This window comes from Aethalodelphis obliquidens, unplaced genomic scaffold (genome assembly GCF_003676395.1).
Source record: "Aethalodelphis obliquidens isolate GAN/ISIS:26980383/991018 unplaced genomic scaffold, ASM367639v1 scaffold65, whole genome shotgun sequence".
Classification (NCBI taxonomy): Eukaryota; Metazoa; Chordata; class Mammalia; order Artiodactyla; family Delphinidae; genus Aethalodelphis; species Aethalodelphis obliquidens.
In genome coordinates, this window is record NW_020838009.1 from 3,253,066 (window position 1) to 3,271,917 (window position 18,852).

Below are 18,852 nucleotides of genomic sequence, written 5' to 3' on the forward strand. Positions count from 1 at the left end.
TACGTTTAAGTAGAGAATCGCATGCGGAAATATGGTCAAGAAGGTTTTCTCGCTTAACTTATGTGGAACCCAAACATCAAAGTGATTCACATAACCAAGCTGGTGCAAATGTTTTCAACGCTTGATTTGGATATTTTGAGTATGTCGTCTATCTCCCGTGTGGTATGCCATTGATTGTTCTCAGTTGATGTCTCGATTTGGTTGCTATCAACTTCAACTGGTCTATCCAACTGTGGAGCATCGTCCAGCGAGAAATCTCTGGCACAAAACTTTGCAAACCACTTTTGACACATTTGATCAGTCACACACCTTCTCCATACACTGCACAAAATTTTTTTTGTGTTTTGGTTGCATTTTTATCTTTCTTGAAATAATAAAGCATAATATGCCCACAATGTTGCTTTTTTCTTCCATCTTCAATATTAAAATGACTACACAAAAATTCATCAAATTTGATAAGTCTTTTTTTAAATACATGCTGATATGACAGCTGTCACATACAATCTAACAAAATTGTTTCGAATGAAGTTAAAGACAACTAAGTGCTACTACAGCCATCTTACGGAAAAAAAAGAACGAAACTTTTGGCCAAACCAATATATATATGTATAACTGAATCACTTTGCTGTACAGCAGAAATCAACACAACATTGTAAATCAACTATACTTCAATAAATTAAAAAAAATTTTTTAAATGTGCTTCTTACTGGAGGTGGTAGTCAAAACAACTTGAAGGACCCTGTCTGAGAGGAAGGTGGGCAACAGGTATAGGTGCTATAATCCCCAGCGACTTGCTTGCTGGAAGATTTCCCGTGGGTCTTGCACAGTGTCATTGTAGCAGCCCCCTCATTTTCCTTTGAAGCATTGGCTTTCCTCTGAGAACTAATAGCGCATTTTTATTTCTTTGACTTTGTAAATCGATGTCAGCTTTCCAGCTGTAATGTTTACCTACACTGCATGCAAAACTCTACGGGTAGTTTGTCTCATTTGTTAGGAAAATGATACATTTTATGAAAAGTCATGGAATCTTTCATTTTGCATTCATGCCCTCACTCAAGTTCAACAAATATTTATTGAGTGCCTACTGTATACCAGACCCTGTTCTCGGGACTAGAGATAGAGCAGCGAACAACACTGACATCAACCCTTTCCCCTGGACCTGGGCTTTGCATGGTGGGAAGTTTTTTAATTCAATCTTTTTAGTTGTTATAGTTCTATTCACATTTTCTGTTTGTTCTTGAGTCAGTTTCAGCAGTTTGGTCTTTCTAGGAATTTCCCCATTTCATCTAGGTTATTTAATTTGTTGGCATACAACTACTCATAGTAGTCCCTTAAAATCTTTTTATTCCTGTAAGATTGGTGGTGATGTCCTCTCTTTCATCCCAAATTTTAGTAATTTGAGTTTTCTCCCTTTTCTCCTTGGTGTCCAGCTAAAGGTTTGTCAATTTTATTATCTCTTCTAAGAACCAACTTTTGGTTTTGTTAATTTTTCTCTATTATTTTTCTATTCTCTATTTTGTTTATTTCCACTCTAATATTTATTACTTCCTTCCTTCCGCTTGCTTTGGGTTTAGTGTGTTCTTCTTTTCTAATTTGTTAAGGTGGAAGGTTAGGCTATAAATTTTAACTCTTTCATCTTTTAAAATATTGGGATCACAATTATAAATTTCCTTCATAGCACTGCTTTAGCTGCATCCAAGTCCTATGTTATGCTTTTTGTCTCAGTCATAATTTTTTCTAATTTTTCTTATGATTTCTTCTTTGTTCCATTGATTATTTAGGTTTAGGGGTGTTTTGTTTAATTTTCACATATTTTTGAATTCCCCAAATTTCCTTCTGTAACTGGTTTTTGATTTAATTCCATTGTGGTTGGAGAACATACTTTGTATGGTTTCAATACTTTTAAATGTATCGAGGGCTTGTTTTGTGGTCTGATATATGATTTATCCTGAAGAATGTTCTATGTGCACTTGAAAAGAATGTGTATTCTACTGTGTTGGATGCAAATGATCCACAGATGTGTTGGGTCTAGTTGAGTTTTGTTCAAGACTTTGGTATTGTTCAAGACTTCTTTTTCCTTGTTGATCATCTGCCTTGTTCTATCCATTATGAAAAGTGGGGATATTGAAATCTCCGATTATTATTGTTGAATTGTCTGCTATTCCCCTTCAGTTCCGTCAGATTTTGCTATTTGGGGGTTCTGCTGTTATGTGCAATGCGTTTCTTAAATGTTATGTTTTCTTGATGGATTGACGCTTTTGTCAGTATAAAATGTTTTTCTTTGTTTCTAGGAACAATTTATCTCTGAAAGTCTATTTTGTCTGATATTAGTATAGCCACTTCATCTTTGTTTTTACATGGTACATGTCTTTCCATCCTTTTACTTTCAACCCATTTGTGACTTTAAAGTATGTCTCTTGTAGATAGCATATAGTTGGATCATGTTTTTATGTCTATTCTGTCAATCTCTGTCTTTTGATTGGAATATTTAGTATATTTACATTTAATGAAATTACTGATAAGGAAGGATTTATGGCTGCCATTTTGCTATTTGTTTTCTACATATCTTATATCTTTTTGTTCCTCTGTTTCTCTATTACTGCCTTTGTTTTTGCTGTATATTTTCTAGTGTAGTATTTTAATTTCCTTGTTTCTTTTACTATATTTTAAAAAGTTGCTTTTTTAATGGTTGTCTTGGGGATTACAATTAACTTCTTAACTTAAAATAATCTAGGTAAAATTAATACTAATTTAATTTCTATAGGACACCAAAACTAGGCCCCAATAGTGCCCCATTCTCTCCCTTCTTCTTTGTGCTGTTATTATCATTCAAATTACATATAAATACATAAATATGTATATGTACTTGCACACATTATAAGCCCATCAATACAGTTTATAATTGTTGCTTTATGTATTTGTCTTTTAAATCAAATAAAAGAGTTTCAAATAAAAATATTTTTAATTAAAAGATTTTAAAAATTAAAAAATTTAAAATATTTTATACTCTCTTTTATATTCAATTTGATAGTTATTTTTTATAAATGTTCTATATTTCTTCATGTGGCTTCAAGTTACTGTTTAGTATCCTTCATCTCAGCCTGAAGGAGTCTTTTGGTATTTCTTAAAGTGCATATATGCTAGGCATGATTTCTCAGTTTTAGTTTATCTGGGAATGCCTTCATTTCTTCTTCATTTTTGAAGTATACTGTTGCTGGATGTAGAATTCTCAGATGATAGTCTTTTTCTTTCAGCCCTTTAAATGTCTTCATTCTGCCTTCTGACCTCCATTTCTGATGAGAAGTCAGATGTTAATCTTATTGAGGATCCCTTATATGTGATAAGTTGCTTTTCTCTTGCTGCTTTAAGATTCTCTTATTGTTTTTGGCTTTCAACAGTTTGACTATTAGCCTAGGTGTGGACTGCTGTATTTTTTTTTGTTCTTTTAAAGATTTTATTTTTATTTATTTAGTTTTGGCTGCACCAGGTCTTGGTTGCGGCACACAGGATCTTTTAGTTGCAGCATGCGGACTTTTTAATTGCCACATGCGTGCTTCTTAGTTGCGGCATGCATGCGGGGTCTAGTTCCCTGACCAGAGTTTGGACCTGGGCCCCCTGCATTGGGAGTGTGGAGTCTTACCCATTGTACCACCAGGGAAGTCCCTGGACTGCTTTGAGTATATTCTACTTGGAATTCTTTGTACTCCTTGAATGTCCTTGAATGCAGATTAATATATTTCACAACATTTGGAAAGTTTTTAGTTATTATTTCTTCAAATATTCTTTGGGTCCTTTCTCTCTCTCCTTTCCTTTGGGACTTTATGCATATATTGGTATGTTTAATGTTTTTTCATAGGTCTCTGAATCTGTTTGTTTTTCTTCATTCTTTTCCCTTTCTATTCATCAGACTGGATAAACTCAGTTGATTTATACTAGAGTTCACTGACTCTTACTCTGCCAGTTCAAATATGTTGCTGAATTTTTAATTTCAGTTATTGTGTTTTTCAAAACTCCAGGTTTCCATTTTTTTTAATTTCTGTTTATTGATATTATCTATTTGGTGAGATATTCTTATCATACTTTCCTTGATTCTTAGCACATGGTTTCCTTTAGTGAACATATTTATAATAGCTGATTTAAAGTCTTTGTCCAGTAAGTCCAATGCCTGGGCTTCCTCAAGAACAGTTTCTATTAACAACTTTTTCCCCTATATATGGACTGTATTTTTCTGTTGCTTTGCATGTCCTGTAATTTTTTTTTGTTGGAGTGTGGACATTTTGAATAACAAAATGTGGCCATTCTAGAAATAATATCCCTCCTCCTACCCCAAGGTTCATTGTTGTTGCTTGTCTAGTGACTTTTCCAGACTAATTCTGTAAAGTCTGTATTCGTTGTCACGTGTGGCCACTGACGTCCCTGATCCGGTAGTTTAGTGGTCAGCTAATTATTGGACAGAGGTTTACTTAAATGCTTTGAACCAGTAAATCTCCTAGCCTTTGCTGAGAGGCTGTGTGTGTGTTGGGGCATGCCTTCAATATTCTGGTAGGTAAGTTATGACTCTTCTTTAGCCTTCACTTTCTGCTTGCACTGAACCTCGAAGTCAACCAGAAGTGAGAGATTAGGGCCTTCTCAGGTGTTTCCTGAGTGTGTGCACAGTCCTGCACCGTGCATGGCATTCTGGATTCCCAGGAATATGTCAGAGCTTTCAAGGCACACTATGGACTCTCATTCCCCATTTTTGCATTTTTTTGGTTAACCTCTTGTTAGCCCCAACTGGTTTCACCACCTCAGGCAGCTGTGATGTTAAACAACTGCTGCTGATTGTTTTTGACAAATGCCCTAAGGATAGGGCTGGTTGCACAGAGTGAATTCTGAGGCAGGTCAAATAAAGACAAGCCTTGTGAGCGGAGTTGCCAACAGGTCAAATAATGACAGTTCTCTGGAGATAAGGCTTTTGGGGACCTCTAAACCCATTCTTCCCTTCCAGTGGCTGCTAGTCTACTGGGTTTCAAAGCTATTGTAGTTATGAGGCTATTAGTTTCCAAGGCTACCACAGGGCTGGGTAGAAGGGGTTGGGAAGTGGGCAAGTTAAAATCCCATAAGGCTCACTGTTCTTATCAAGATTCAGTCATTTTTCTTGAAAAACAATCTTGGGATTGTTGCAAGCCTTTGGTTGATTTCTGGGGTTCTGAAAAGGTTGATTTGACAATTTAAGCCAGCACTCTCTTTTTATGGAGAAGCAGATTTTTCTGCCATTCTGGATGGTGCTTCTGCCAGATTTGTTTTTATCCCTTGTTATCCTGAATAGATCCCCTCAACCTCCAGTTATCTAAATCCTTGAGTACAGTGCAGTATTTTCATCAAATACCTTACAACAGTATAGCAAGGTGATGCAAAAGGATGAGCACATCTAAGAAATGGTGAATAGATAAGTACAGACCCTGATGTCTTTTAAAAGTACTGCTCCCAGTACCTTTTAAAAGGTCCTCTCCCAGTTATGAATATACATTTGCAGTGTGAAAGATCTGCCAACTCCTCATTTTATGTGAGAGCTAAAACCTCTGAATAAACAAAAGTGAAATAGATTTAGACCTGCTTTTCTACCGAAGTGACTGTGAAATCATGCTGAGAGCCTAAACCAGCAGGAGACTGTTTTTTTCTAATTCTCCTGTGTGCTAATTAATTTGAAAATGAAGTGTTTAAGTAGATGTACAGGAGGGATGCATTGTAGTGGGAGTGGGTTGACATTTGATCATTCTGCCTGGTGGGTGCATAGGCACTTGTTATCTGTGCTCTTCACATACACATACAGTATACACCTGCTTCCAGGCCGCCCTTGCTTTGCAGGTTCAGATATGCCTGATGTCAGCTACCACGGTTTAATTAAATAATACCAGCTGCTCAACAATATGGGTGAAATTTCAGTACTCATGGCATACTGTGAGTAAATACATCCAGTACCAATACATACAGTACAAACTTGACGCCAGCTCTTTAGTCCAGAAATCACCACATAACATGTGCATCACGATCAGTGACAGCAGTTCTTTCACAGTTGTCAGTATTTGGTCTCTGAGCATTTTTTAGCTTAGCCACTGACAGCAAAGTGTGCCGTTGTGTTGCCTCCTTTTCTCCCAGTGATATACTTACTTATACTTTTGTTAAAAAACAAAAACAGAAAAAGGGTAACTGAAAGAGGAAATTGGGTAACAAAGATGGAAGTGCAGCAAAGAAACAAAAAACGATAAAGATGGAAGTGGCATGAAATATGAATGGAATGTAATTGGAGTTATAAAAAAATAGGCAACTGTGGGAATGCAGATGTTGCCACCTTTCCAGAGCCTTTAGATGCGCCGCTGGGGGAATCGCACGGAATGTAAACTTGAATGAAGAAAGCGGCTGTGACAAAAGGATGGGGACGTCCCAGAGGACATCGCATTGAAGGAACTCAGACTCACTCCGCGATGGGGAACGCCCAGAGGATAAAACGTTGAAAGTGACCCAAACAGGACGCTTTGCCAAGACACAGAAAAGGTGCTCTCTCGGCATATAACGACTCTCAGGAAAAGACAAGCACTGTTCAAGCCACTCTTGTTAAGTTTTTCCTACACAGAAATAAAACACTTCAAGTCTCCATGTTTGTAATGCTTTATAGCATAACAAATGATTGGTTTGCTTTTTTTTTTCGTTTCCCTACACATTTATAACCATGAATGAACAGCATGTTTGGACATTTTTAAAGGTCGTGGAACAATGTTGATTTTCCCCTTGATGAAGATGGTTTTGCACGGTTCAGGGTCCTGTCCACCGCCTGCCTGCCCGCCAGTGAGGCCCGCACGTGTACACACGCAGTATCCACACGTACAGCACACAGACACGCGTGTATTTTATATACAGCACGCGTCCACACACTTCAGGGTAGAGCGTAAGTGACGGTGACAGCTATTCGGAGGTAATTATAAATACAAAATAGTAATTTTTCCCTTTCTGGAAGGTTGTGGTTGGGATTCTGTGGGACTGAGGTGCTGGAAAGCGAGCTCCCGCCAAGCGCTGAAGGGAGCGAGGCCGCGGGGGCGGGGCGGAGGACGGGATGGGCGGGGGGGGGGGGGCAATGCGGGCGGTACCGGCCTCGCCCGCCGTTCCGGACCAGAGCCCCGCCAGCCGGTGCGCAGCGCGGGGACGACGGGGCGCGGGCCACGCACGGCGGCGGCGGCGGGAGCGGCGGGCACGCACGCACGCGGGCGCGGGACCCGGCACGCACGGCCGGACGCACGGCGGCGGCGGTGGCGGCGGCAGCAGCGGCTGCAGGGGCGCGGGGTGGTAGGTGCGGGCGGCGGCGGATGGCCCAGGGCTGACCTATGCGGCGCCTGGAGGGGCTGTGCCGGCGGCGGCGGCGGCGGCGGCGGGGTCCGGGCCGCGAGCGGAGCGGGGACAAGATGAAGTACCAGAAGTACCTGACGGTGCTGCAGATGGCCATCGGCGTCACGCCGTCCAACCGCGGCAGCCTTCTGCCGCTCAGGAGGAGGCTGTGGTGAGGGCGGGGCCCGGGGGCGGGGGTCGGCGGGGGACAACGGGCCGGAGGCCGGGGGCCGGGCAGTGGGCACTATCAACCCCCTCGGTAACCAGAGAGCGCGCGGCCGGGCGGGGCGGGGACCGCGGCCGAGGGAGGCGCCGCGCCGGCAGGTTCTGGCTCCGAACGTCCCGCCGGGCTCGCCGTGCGTTTCCTGCGGCGCCTCGGATCCATCGGCCGCCGATCCGGGTCGGGACGTCCGCGGCCGGCGGGGTCATCCTCGCGGGGTCGGTGACTGGGCTTTACCTGTAGGCCGTCTGGTGCTCCCACCTGGAAACCGCTCTCGGGGTAACGGGAAGAACGCCCCTAAAGAAAGGTGTCTAGGGTCACCTGGAACCGGTGTGGACACCGGATCATCTATCGGATTGTATCGCGTTTTATTAGCATGTAAACATGTCACAGGGAATCCCAGTGGCGACCCAGGCGTTCCATCCACTTGGGACTTAGGTGTGCGGTTCTGTCACAAGAGGAATGGTCCAGTAAAGGGGTGGTGACTGTAGAAAAAAGGTGCCGGTGATTGTGGTATTCAGTGGTTATTTAAATTAAAAAATGCGTGGTTAATATAGTTTATAGAGGTTGATTCAATTCAACTGAACATAGTTCAGTTTAATTTTAAGGTTATAGGGAGAGGAAGTGAGGCTGTATCTAAGCATTGGGAAGAGTAATGTCTGCTATGTAAGGCAAAATGGAATAACGATCTAAGGAACATAAGGATTGAGCAGCCAGGAAAAAGCTTAAAAGGAAACTGTCAATAGTGGAGAATTTTGGAGGTAAGACCAAAAATTATGAGCAGCAAAGTCCAAATTTCAGCTGTGCCACTTATTGTGTGACCATAGACAAGTTGCTGGAGAATCTGTTTCTTCATCTGTAAAATGGGAACAATGTTCTCTACCTCATGGGGCCATGTGTAGACCAACTTTGATGGTCAATACAAAGTGCTGGCCACTCTCCCCCGCTGCATAGTAGGTGCTGAGTAAATATTATTGTCTTCCTCCACCCCCCCACCCCCCACTCCCGCCCAGTTGTTAAAAAAAGATAAATTTATTCTGCAAAATATTTTAATTTGATGAACATCAAGTGACAACACCTGGAAGACTAGGCTGGTAAAAGTTGACAGTGATTGAATTAAGAAATGTCCATGGAAGAAAGTTTTAGCAAATACATCAAGAATATGTCATTATTCTGAAGCAAGAAGCGGTAACATTTGAAGTTGACTTTTCACATGGATGGTTTACGGGAAAAAAAAAAAAAAAAAAAAAGGAGAGGTCAGCACCAACAGTCTTACCCCCCACCCAGATTTTCTCCTGAGTGCTTATCAGTATCGAACACACTGCCTATTTTACTTAATTTTCATATATATCGCTTCTCCCCCCGCCCTAGAATGTTAAGTAGCATGGGGCCGGGGCTTTAGTCTGTTTAGTTGATTACTAAATTCCCTTCAAGCAGTGTCTGGTACAAAATAGGTTCGCAAAAGATAACTGCTGAATAAATGAATTCTTAATGCATAATTGGAAAAGAAAGTTAAGGAATTTTTTTTTTTTTTTTTTTGGCTGCGCTGAACGGCTTGCAGGATCTTAGTTTCCTGACCAGGGATTGAACCTGCGTGCTTGGCAGTGAAAGCGCAGAGTCCTAACCACTGGACCGCCAAGGAATTCCCAAGGAAATTTTCTTCATGTTACACTTAAAAACCAAGATGTGGAAATAAGGTTTGAGGAGCTGTTAGGCATGAATATTAGCAGCAATTGGTCACAAGGTCAAGAAGCTTGGTTTATTCTTTCTTATCATTGGAGTGCTGCTTCTGAAACTAGTTTCCCGAGTATATAGTTTGTGAAGAGAGAACACAAGGAAATAAAATCCCGGTAACATTTGTACTCTAGAGATTCACGTTTGAGGCAGGCAGTGACCTGGGACCAGCATTAAGAACCGTCTTATGAAGAGACAGCCTGGAAAGAGGGGGATTTCATTGAGCTTTCCCACAATCTTAAATGAGCATTTCAGGACTCAGTGGTAAGCGGATTTGCAAATGTTCATCTACTTTCTCCAGTGGCAAAGTGAAGAGCACACTCTACAAAACTCGGCACTGGGTGGTACTTTGGGACATAGATGTATAGTCTTTTGTTGTTGTTGTTGGAGAATATTGTGCTGCCTGGTAAATCTCTCTCTTACGTCTCTGGAGTTTATTTTCTAGATAACATTTCATTTTGCCAGTGCCCTAGCAACTGCATGTGGAGAATTTGAGATGGATGGGGCCATTATTTGGCTAGAAGATGAGAGGATGGGGTCTGCCTCCAGAGTGGTTGGTGGGAACCCACAGGCGACATCAATAGTGCATTCAGACCTTGGGGTGCACCAGCTTATGTCCATTTACAAGATGTGAGGACATACCACAGTCATTGTTCATGGCTTATATAAAGGTTTATGTGAAGACGTTTAGGAAGATGTGTAGGCTCCCTGTGTTTCTCTCTCTTTTAACTATTACAGTCTGTATGGGAAGACTGCATACCTGCAAAGCTTATGCCTGTCTAAGTGAAGGTTACGGTTGAATGGACCAGTGCTTTGGCCCCACACTCGTATGTAGTTTGGCCACTTGTGCTCATCCGCTTTCCTCTTTGCAATATCTTTCTGTCTTTCTAACTGGCTCTACAAATCCTTTAAGGAGTAGAGCACTTGCAGGCCATTTTACATGGAAACTGAAGCGGACACACAGCCAGACCTGCATCAGTGGAGCCTGCAGGAGCCCTCTTCTCCTTGACTACTTCTCTAAGAAGTTTAGTAAGTAGGAGTGTTTGCAGTGTTTGGTTCTGAATCATTACTGTTCATGAACCTGGAACTCAGGCCTGTTACCCGAGGGAGATGTGAGTTTGTGCGGCTGCTGCCTGCTCTGAGGGCCTCAGATAATGGTTCAGATGGACAGAACCAGTACCATTGCTGGACAGAAGCAGTAGAGCGCGGTATTTCCTAGATCTGCTGTAACAGATCACTGAAAGCAACAGGAATTTCTTCTCCCCCAGTTCTGGAGGCCAGAGTCTGAAATAAAAGCATCGGCAGGGCCACGCTCCCCCAAGAGCTCTGGGGAGAATCCTTCCTGCCTCCTCTAGTGTCTGTGGCCCCAGTGTTCCTTGGGTTCCTCTTCAGTCTCTCTCAGCACCCTGATGTGGTCTTGTCTGTGTGTCTCTTATAAGACCACTTATAAGACCACTTGTCATCGGAGTTAGGGTCCAGCTGGGTAATCCAGGGTGAGCTCATCTCGAGATCCTCACCATAGTAACCTCTGTGAAGACACTTTCTCTAAACAGGGTCACATCCACTGGGTTGTTAGGAGGTGGGGGGAGGAGGGGCACAGTTCAGTCCATTGCGGGAACCATGGCCCGCTCCTTGCTGTTCAGTGGGTGTGAGGCCCAAATAGCTGTTACTCCTGTCTATTTTAGGTGAAATGCAAAAATTATTTTCATAATAAGTTTATTGTTGTCAGAGCCTTGATTTTTTTTTAACATCTTATTGGGGTATAATTGCTTTACAATGGTGTGTTAATTTCTGCTTTATAACAAAATGAATCAGTTATACATATACATACATCCCAGTATCTCCTCCCTCTTGTGTCTCCCTCCCACCCTCCCTATCCCACCCCTCTAGGTGATCATAAAGCACCGAGCTAATCTCCCTGTGCTATGCGGCTGCTTCCCACTAGCTATCTGTTTTATATTTAGTAGTGTATATATGTCCATGCCACACTCTCACTTCGTCCCAGCTTACCCTTCCCCCTTCCCGTGTCCTCAAGTCCATTCTCTACATCTGTGTCTCTATTCCTGTCCCACCCCTAGGTTCTTCAGAACCATTTTTTTTTTAACATTCCATATACATGTGTTAGCATATGGTATTTGTTTTTCTCTTTCTGACTTACTTCACACTGTATGACAGACTCTAGGTCCATCCACCTCAATACAAATAACTCAATTTCGTTTCTTTTTATGGCCGAGTAATATTCCATTGTATATATGTGCCACATCTTCTTTTTCCATTCATCTCTCGATGGACACTTAGGTTGCTTCCATGTCCTGACTATTGTAAATAGAGCTGCAGTGAACGTTGTGGTACATGACTCTTTGAATTATGGTTTTCTCAGGGTATATGCCCAGTAGTGGGATTGCTGGGTTGTATGGTAGTTCTATTTTTAGTTTTTTAAGGAACCTCCATACTGTTCTCCATAGTATCAATTTTCATTCCCACCAACAGTGCAAGAGGGTTGCCTTTTCTCCACACCCTCTCCAGCATTTACTGTTTGTAGATTTTTTGATGATGGCCATTCTGACTGCTGTGAGGTGGTACCTCATTGTAGTTTTGGTTTGCATTTCTCTAATGATTAGTGATGTTGAGCATCCTTTCATGTGTTTGTTGGCAGTCTGTGTATCTTCTTTGGAGAAATGTCTATTTAGGTCTTCTGCCCATTTTTGGATTGGGTTGTTTGTATTTTTGATATTGAGCTGCATGAGCTGCTTGTAAATTTTGGAGATTAATCCTTTGTCAGTTGCTTCATTTGCAAATATTTTCTCGCATTCTGAGGGTTGTCTTTTCATCTTGTTTATGTTTTCCTTTGCTGTGCAAAAGCATTTAAGTTTCATTAAGTCCCATTTGTTTATTTTTATTTCCATTTCTCTAGGAAATGGGTCAAAAAGGATCTTGCTGTGATTTATGTTATAGAGTGTTCTGCCTCTAAGAGTTTTGTAGTGTCTGTCCTTACATTTAGCTCTTTAATCCATTTTGAGTTTATTTTTGTGTATGGTGTTAGGGAGTGTTCTAATTTCATTCTTTTACATGTAGCTGTCCAGTTTTCCCAGCACCACTTATTGAAGAGACTGTCTCTCTTATTGAAGAGGCTGTCTTCAATAAGAGACTTATTGAAGGACTGTCTATCCTTGCCTCCTTTGTCATAGATAAGTTGACCATAGGTGCGTGGGTTTATCTCTGGGCTTTCTATCCTGTTCCATTGATCTATATTTCTGTTTTTTGCCAGTACCATATTGTCTTGATTACTGTAGCTTTTGTAGTATAGTCTGAAGTCAGGGAGTCTGATTCCTCCAGCTACGTTTTTTTCCCTCAAGACTGCTTTGGCTATTTGGAATCTTTTGTGTCTCCATACAGATTTTAAGATTTTTTTGTTCCAGTTTTGTGGAAAATGTCATTGGTAGTTTCACAGGGATTGCATTGAATCTGTAGATTGCTTTGGGTAGTATAGTCATTTTCACAATGTTAATTATTCCAATCCAAGAACATGGTATATCTCTCCATCTGTTTATATCACCTTTAATTTCTCTCATCAGCATCTTATAGTTTTCTGCATACAGGTCTTCTGTCTCCTTATGTAGGTTTATAGCTAGGTATTTTATTCTTTTTGTTGCAGTAAATGGGAGTGTTTCCTTAACTTCTCTTTCAGATTTTTCATTGTTAGTATATAGGAATGCAAGAGATTTCTGTGCATTAATTTTGTATCCTGTTAGTTTACCGAATTCATTGATTAGCTCTAGTAGTTTTCTGGTAGCATATTTAGGATTCTCTATGTATAGTATCATGTCATCTGCAAACAGTAACAGCATTACTTCTTCTTTTCCTATTTGGATTCCTTTTATTTCCTTTTCCTGTCTGATTGCTGTGGCTAAAACTTCCAAAACTATGTTGAATAACAGTGGTGAGAGTGGACACCCTTGTCTTGTTCCTGATCTTAGAGGAAATGGTTTCAGTTTTTCACCTTTGAGAACGATGTTGGCTGTGGGTTTGTCATATATGGCCTTTATTATGTTGAGGTAAGTTCCCTCTATGCCTACTTTCTGGAGGGTTTTTATCATAAATGGATGTTGAATTTTGTCAAAAGTTTTTTCTGCATCTACTGAGATGATCATATGGTTTTTCTCCTTCAGTTTGTTAATATGGTGTATCACATTGATTGATTTGGGTATATTGAAGAATCCTTGCATTCCTGGAATAAACCCCACTTGATCATGGTGTGTGATCCTTTTAATGTGCTGCTGGATTCTGTTTGCTAGTATTTTTTTTTTTTTTTTTTTTTTGGCGGTACGCAGGCCTCTCACTGTTGTGGCCTCTCCCATTGCGGAGCACAGGCTCCGGACGTGCGGGCTCAGCAGCCATGGCTCACGGGCCCAGCCGCTCCGCGGCATGTGGGATCTTCCCGGACCGGGGCACGAACCTGTGTCCCCTGCATCGGCAGGCGGACTCTCAACCACTGCACCACCAGGAAAGCCCTGTTTGCTAGTATTTTGTTGAGGATTTTTGCATCTATGTTCATCAGTGATATTGGCCTGTAGTTTTCGTTTTTTGTGACATCTTTGTCTGGTTTTGGTATCAGGGTGATGGTGGCCTTGTAGAATGAGTTTGGGAGTGTTCCTCCCTCTGCTGTATTTTGGAAGAGTTTGAGAAGGGTAGGTGTTAGCTCTTCTCTAAATGTTTGATAGAATTCGCCTGTGAAGCCATCTGGTCCTGGGCTTTTGTTTGTTGGAAGATTTTAAATCACAGTGTCAATTTCAGTGCTTGTGATTGGTCTGTTTATATTTTCTGTTTCTTCCTGGTTCAGTCTTGGAAGGTTGTGCTTTTCTATGAGTTTGTCCATTTCTTCCAGGTTGTCCATTTTATTGGCATAGAGTTGCTTGTAGTAATCTCCCATGATCCTTTATATTTCTGCAGTGTCAGTTGTTACTTCTCCTTTTTCATTTCTAATTCTATTGATTTGAGTCTTTTCCCCATTTTTGTTGATGAGTCTGGCTAATGGTTTATCAATTTTGTTTATCTTCTCAAAGAACCAGCGTTTAGTTTTATTGATCTTTGCTATTGTTTCCTTCATTTCTTTTTCATTTATTTCTGATCTGATCTTTATGATTTCTTTCCTTCTGCTAACTTTGGAGGTTTTTTGTTGTTCTTTCTCTAATTGCTTTAGGTGTAAGGTTAGGTTGTTTATTTGAGATGTTTCTTGTTTCTTTAGGTAGGATTGTATTGCTATAAACGTCCCTCTTAGAATTGCTTTCGCTGTATCCCATAGGTTTTGCTTCGTCGTGTTTTCATTATCACTTGTTTCTAGGTATTTTTTGACTTCCTCTTTGATTTCTTCAGTGATCTCTTGGTTATTTAGTAGTTTATTGTTTAGCCTCCATGTGTTTGCATTTTTTACAGATTTTTTCCTGTAATTGATATCTAGTCTCATAGCATTGTGATCAGAGAAGATGCTTAATACAATTTCAGTTTTCTTAAATTTCCAAGCTTTATTTGTGACCCAAGTTGTGATCTATTCTGGAGAACTTTCCATGTGCACTTGAGAAGAAAGTGTATTCTTCGGCTTTCAGGTGGAATGTCCTATAAATATCAATTAAGTCTATCTGGTCTATTGTGTCATTTAAAGCTTGTGTTTCCTTATTTATTTTCTGTCTGGATGATCTGTCTATTGGTGTAAGTGGGGTGTTAAAGTCCCCCGCTATTATTGTGTTACTGTCGATTTCCCCTTTTATGGCTGTTAGCACTTGCCTTATGGATTGAGGTGCTCCTATTTTGGGTGCATAAATATTTATAATTGCTATGTTTTCTTCTTGGCTTGATCCCTTGATCATTATGTAGTGTCCTTCCTTATTTCTTGCCACAGTCTTTATTATAAAGTCTATTTTATCTGACATGAGTATTGCTACTCCAGCATTCTTGTGATTTCCATTTGCATGGAATATCTTTTTCCATCCCCTCATTTTGAGTCTGTATGTGTCCCTAGGTCTGAAGTGGGTCCCTTGTAGACAGCACATATATGAGCCTTGTTTTTGTATCTATTCAGCCAGTCTCTGTCTTTTGGTTGGAGCATTTAATCCATTTAATTTAAAGTTAGTTATCGATATGTATGTTCCTTAATTTTCTTAAGTGTTTTGGGTTTGTTATTGTAGGTCTTTTCCTTCTCTTGTGTTTCCTGCTTACAGAAATTCCTTTAGCATTTGTTATAAAGCTTGTTTGGTGGTGCTGAATTCTCTTAGCTTTTGCTTGTCTGTAAAGGTTTTAATTTCCCCATCGAATCTGAATGAGATCCTTGGTGGGTAGAGTAATCATGGTGGTAGGTTTTTCCCTTTCATCACTTTAAATATGTCCTTTCATTATTGATTGTTCCACATGTAGAACATATTTCATTTATTGTGTTCTTCATCATTGTTTGTTTGCTCTTTAGTTCTTCTACGTCCTTCTTAAAGGTTTCTTGTATTTTCTCCATTCTGTTTCCAAGATTTTGGATCACTTTACTATCATTACTCTGAATTCTTTTTCAGGTAGACTGCCTGTTTCCTCTTCATTTGTTTGGTCTGGTGGGGTTTTACCTTGCTCCTTCATCTACCGTGTGTTTCTCTGTCTTCTCATTTTGCTTAACTTAGTGTGTTTGGGGTCTCCTTTTAGCAGGCTGCGGGTTCGTAGTTCCCGTTGTTTTTGGTGTCTGCCCCCAGTGGCTAAGGTTGGTTCAGTGGGTTGTGTAGGCTTCTTGGTGGAGGGGACTGGTGCCTGTGTTCTGGTGGATCAGGCTGGATCTTGTCTTTCTGGTGGACAGGACTGCGTCCGCTGGTTTGTTTTGGGGTGTCTGTGACCTTATTATGATTTTAGGCAACCTCTCTGCTAATGGGTGGGGTTGTGTTTCTGTCTTGCTAGCTGTTTGGCATAGGGTGTCCAGCACTGTAGCTTGCTGGTCGTTCAGTGGAGCTGGGTCTTAGCGTTGAGATCAAGATCTCTGGGAGAGCTTTCGCCATTTGATATTACGTGGAGCCGGGAGGTCTCTGGTAGACCGGTGTCCTGAACTTGGCTCTCCCACCTCAGAGACACAGGCCTGACACCCGGCCAGGGCACCAAGACCCTGTCAGCCACATGGCTCAGAAGAAAAGGGAGTAAAAAAGAAAGAAAGAAAGAAAAAAATGAAGTTATTAAAAAATAAAAAAATTATTAAAAATGAAAAAGTAATAAAAATAAAAGAAAGAAAGAAGAGAGCAACCAAACCAGAAAACAAATCCATCAATCATAACAATTGTTAAAAACTATACTAAAAATCCCCCAACCAAACAAACAAACAAAAAAACCAGACAGACAGACCCCTAGGACAAATGTTAAAAGCAAAGCTCTACAGACAAAATCACACAAAGTCCACTGCCTCAATTTTGGGATGAATCGTTGTCTATTCAGGTATTCCAGAGGTTCAGGGTACATCAAGTTGATTGTGGAGATTTAATCTGCTGCTCCTGAGGCTACTGGGAGAAATTTCCCTTTCTTTTTGTTCGCCCAGCTCCTGGGGTTCAGCTTTGGATTTGACCCCGCCTCTGCGTGTAGGTCGCCTGAGGGCGTCTGTTCTTTGTGGAGGCAGAGGCTGGCATGACGTTGCAACAGCCTGAGGCACGCCGTGTGTTCTCCCCAGGAAGTTGTCCCTGGATCACGGTGCGCTGGCAGTGGCGGGCTGCACAGTCTCACGGCAGGGGAGGTGTGGATAGTGACCTGTGCTTGCACACAGGCTTCTTGGTGGCGGCAGCAGCAACCTCAGCGTCTCATGCCCGTCTCTGGGGTCCGCGCTGATAGCCGTAGCTCGCGCCTGTCTCTGGAGCTCATTTAGGCGGTGCTCTGAATCCCCTCTCCTCGCGCACCCTGAAACAATGGTCTCTTGCCTCTTCGGCAGGTCCAGACTTTTTCCCGGACTCCCTCCTGGCTAGCTGTGGCGCAGTAGCCCCCTTCAGGCTGTGTTCACGCAGGCAACCCCAGTCCTCTCCCTGGGATCTGAACTCCGAAGCCAGAGCCTCAGCTCCCAGCCCCCGCCCTCCCTGGTGGGTGAGCAGACAAGCCTCTTGGGCTGGTGAGTGCTGGTCGGCACCGATCCTCTGTGCGGGAATCTCTCCGCTTTGCCCTCTGCACCCCTGTTGCTGCGCTCTCCTCCGTGGCTCCAAAGCTTGCCCCCAACCCCGTCTCCACCGGTGAAGGGGCTTCCTAGTGTGTGGAAACCTTTCCTCCTTCAGAGCTCCCTCCCAGTGGTGCAGGTCCCGTCCCTATTCTTTTGTCTCTGTTTTTTCTTTTTCCCTACCCAGGTACGTGGGGAGTTTCTTGCCTTTTGGGAAGTCTGAGCTCTTCTGCCAGCGTTCAGTAGGTGTTCTGGAGGAGTTGTTCCACACGTAGATGTATTTCTGATGTGTTTGTGGGGAGGAAGGTGATCTCCACATCTTACTCCTCCGCCATCTTGAATGTCTCCCCAGAGCCTTGATTTTTGCATTGAGTGCTTTCAGGAGCATTTACACGGATCTTAGGGGAAAAGAGTGTCATATCATTTTCTTCATGCTTCTAAGTCTGTTTCTCCCAGTTGAGTCAGTAAGTATTGAAGGCCATGCAGTATCCATTCGTCCACTGAAGTTGTCATCTAATAGTCAGATTCCAGAAATAAGATAAGAAGAGCTGCTGTTCATTGAGCTTGTTCCCTGCTGGGCCCTATATCCCTCTGTGAGGTGGGGGCTGTATCTCCCCAACTTGACAGATGAGGTCATTGGCTTGCCCAGAGTCGCACCTCAGGTTTTTTGCCAGTTCTTGGGGTTAAAAACATATTTGAGCGAGGACGTGCCAGTCCAGAAAGAGAGACGGACTGAAGACAGGAACAAAAGGACGGGAATGTCCCTTATAGGATGTTGTTTCTCCCAGGGTGACCTGTGGCCCATTCACGGCTCACAGAGTTCCCTGATTGGATGGGACCAATATCCAAGTCCTTCCTTGGTTTCTTTAATGAGCAAACTGTAGGCAGTTACACACATTATTATTTATAAGTACAACTAAGGGCCATTAATATGAACCTTTTCAGTGAGCTATTAAGGTTTCCGAAGTCTGGTACTCGTAAACAAAAATTAGCATTTTGCTAGCACTACTGAAGAATCCTTCAGAAGTACTCAGTATCCTTATAAAGTCAGCTGCCCTGCTATACTTAGCAGTATCTCAAGGCTCCTGTTCTCACACTCTTGTTTGGAATTCCCCTCATTTGGGGGAAGGATGCTTTGCTCTCTCTCATAAGTGTTATCTTGACTTGGTTGTAGCTGTCAGTTGCTTATATTTTATAATTAATATATTGTAGAAGGATTATTAGATATTTTGTTGATAGTTCTTGTATAACTGCTTTGTTTTTACGATCTTCATTATTTTTGCCCAATTCTTTGTTATTGTTGAGTTCTTTTCCACTAGAAATTAGAAATGGGTGTGGTAGATGAGCTTGGGAGCTGTTTGTCCCAAGTGAACTGTGGTCAAAACTGGTC

General features: G+C 41.9%; 1 protein-coding gene across 11 annotated transcripts in view; it reads left to right on the top strand.

The window, feature by feature from the left end:
- TJP1 (tight junction protein 1) overlaps nt 1–18,852 on the top strand; it is a 350,674-nt gene that overhangs the window by 84,514 nt on the left and 247,308 nt on the right. For 2 of the 11 annotated variants that reach the window (XM_027089111.1, XM_027089114.1), the window contains exon 1: nt 7,344–7,531. The exons of the other annotated variants lie outside the window; for them this stretch is intronic. In XM_027089111.1, the coding sequence (XP_026944912.1) occupies nt 7,359–7,531 (173 nt within the window). In that variant the 5' untranslated portion in view covers nt 7,344–7,358. Of the gene's footprint in view, nt 1–7,343; nt 7,532–18,852 lie in introns of those variants that run through there. 11 annotated transcript variants of the gene reach the window in all.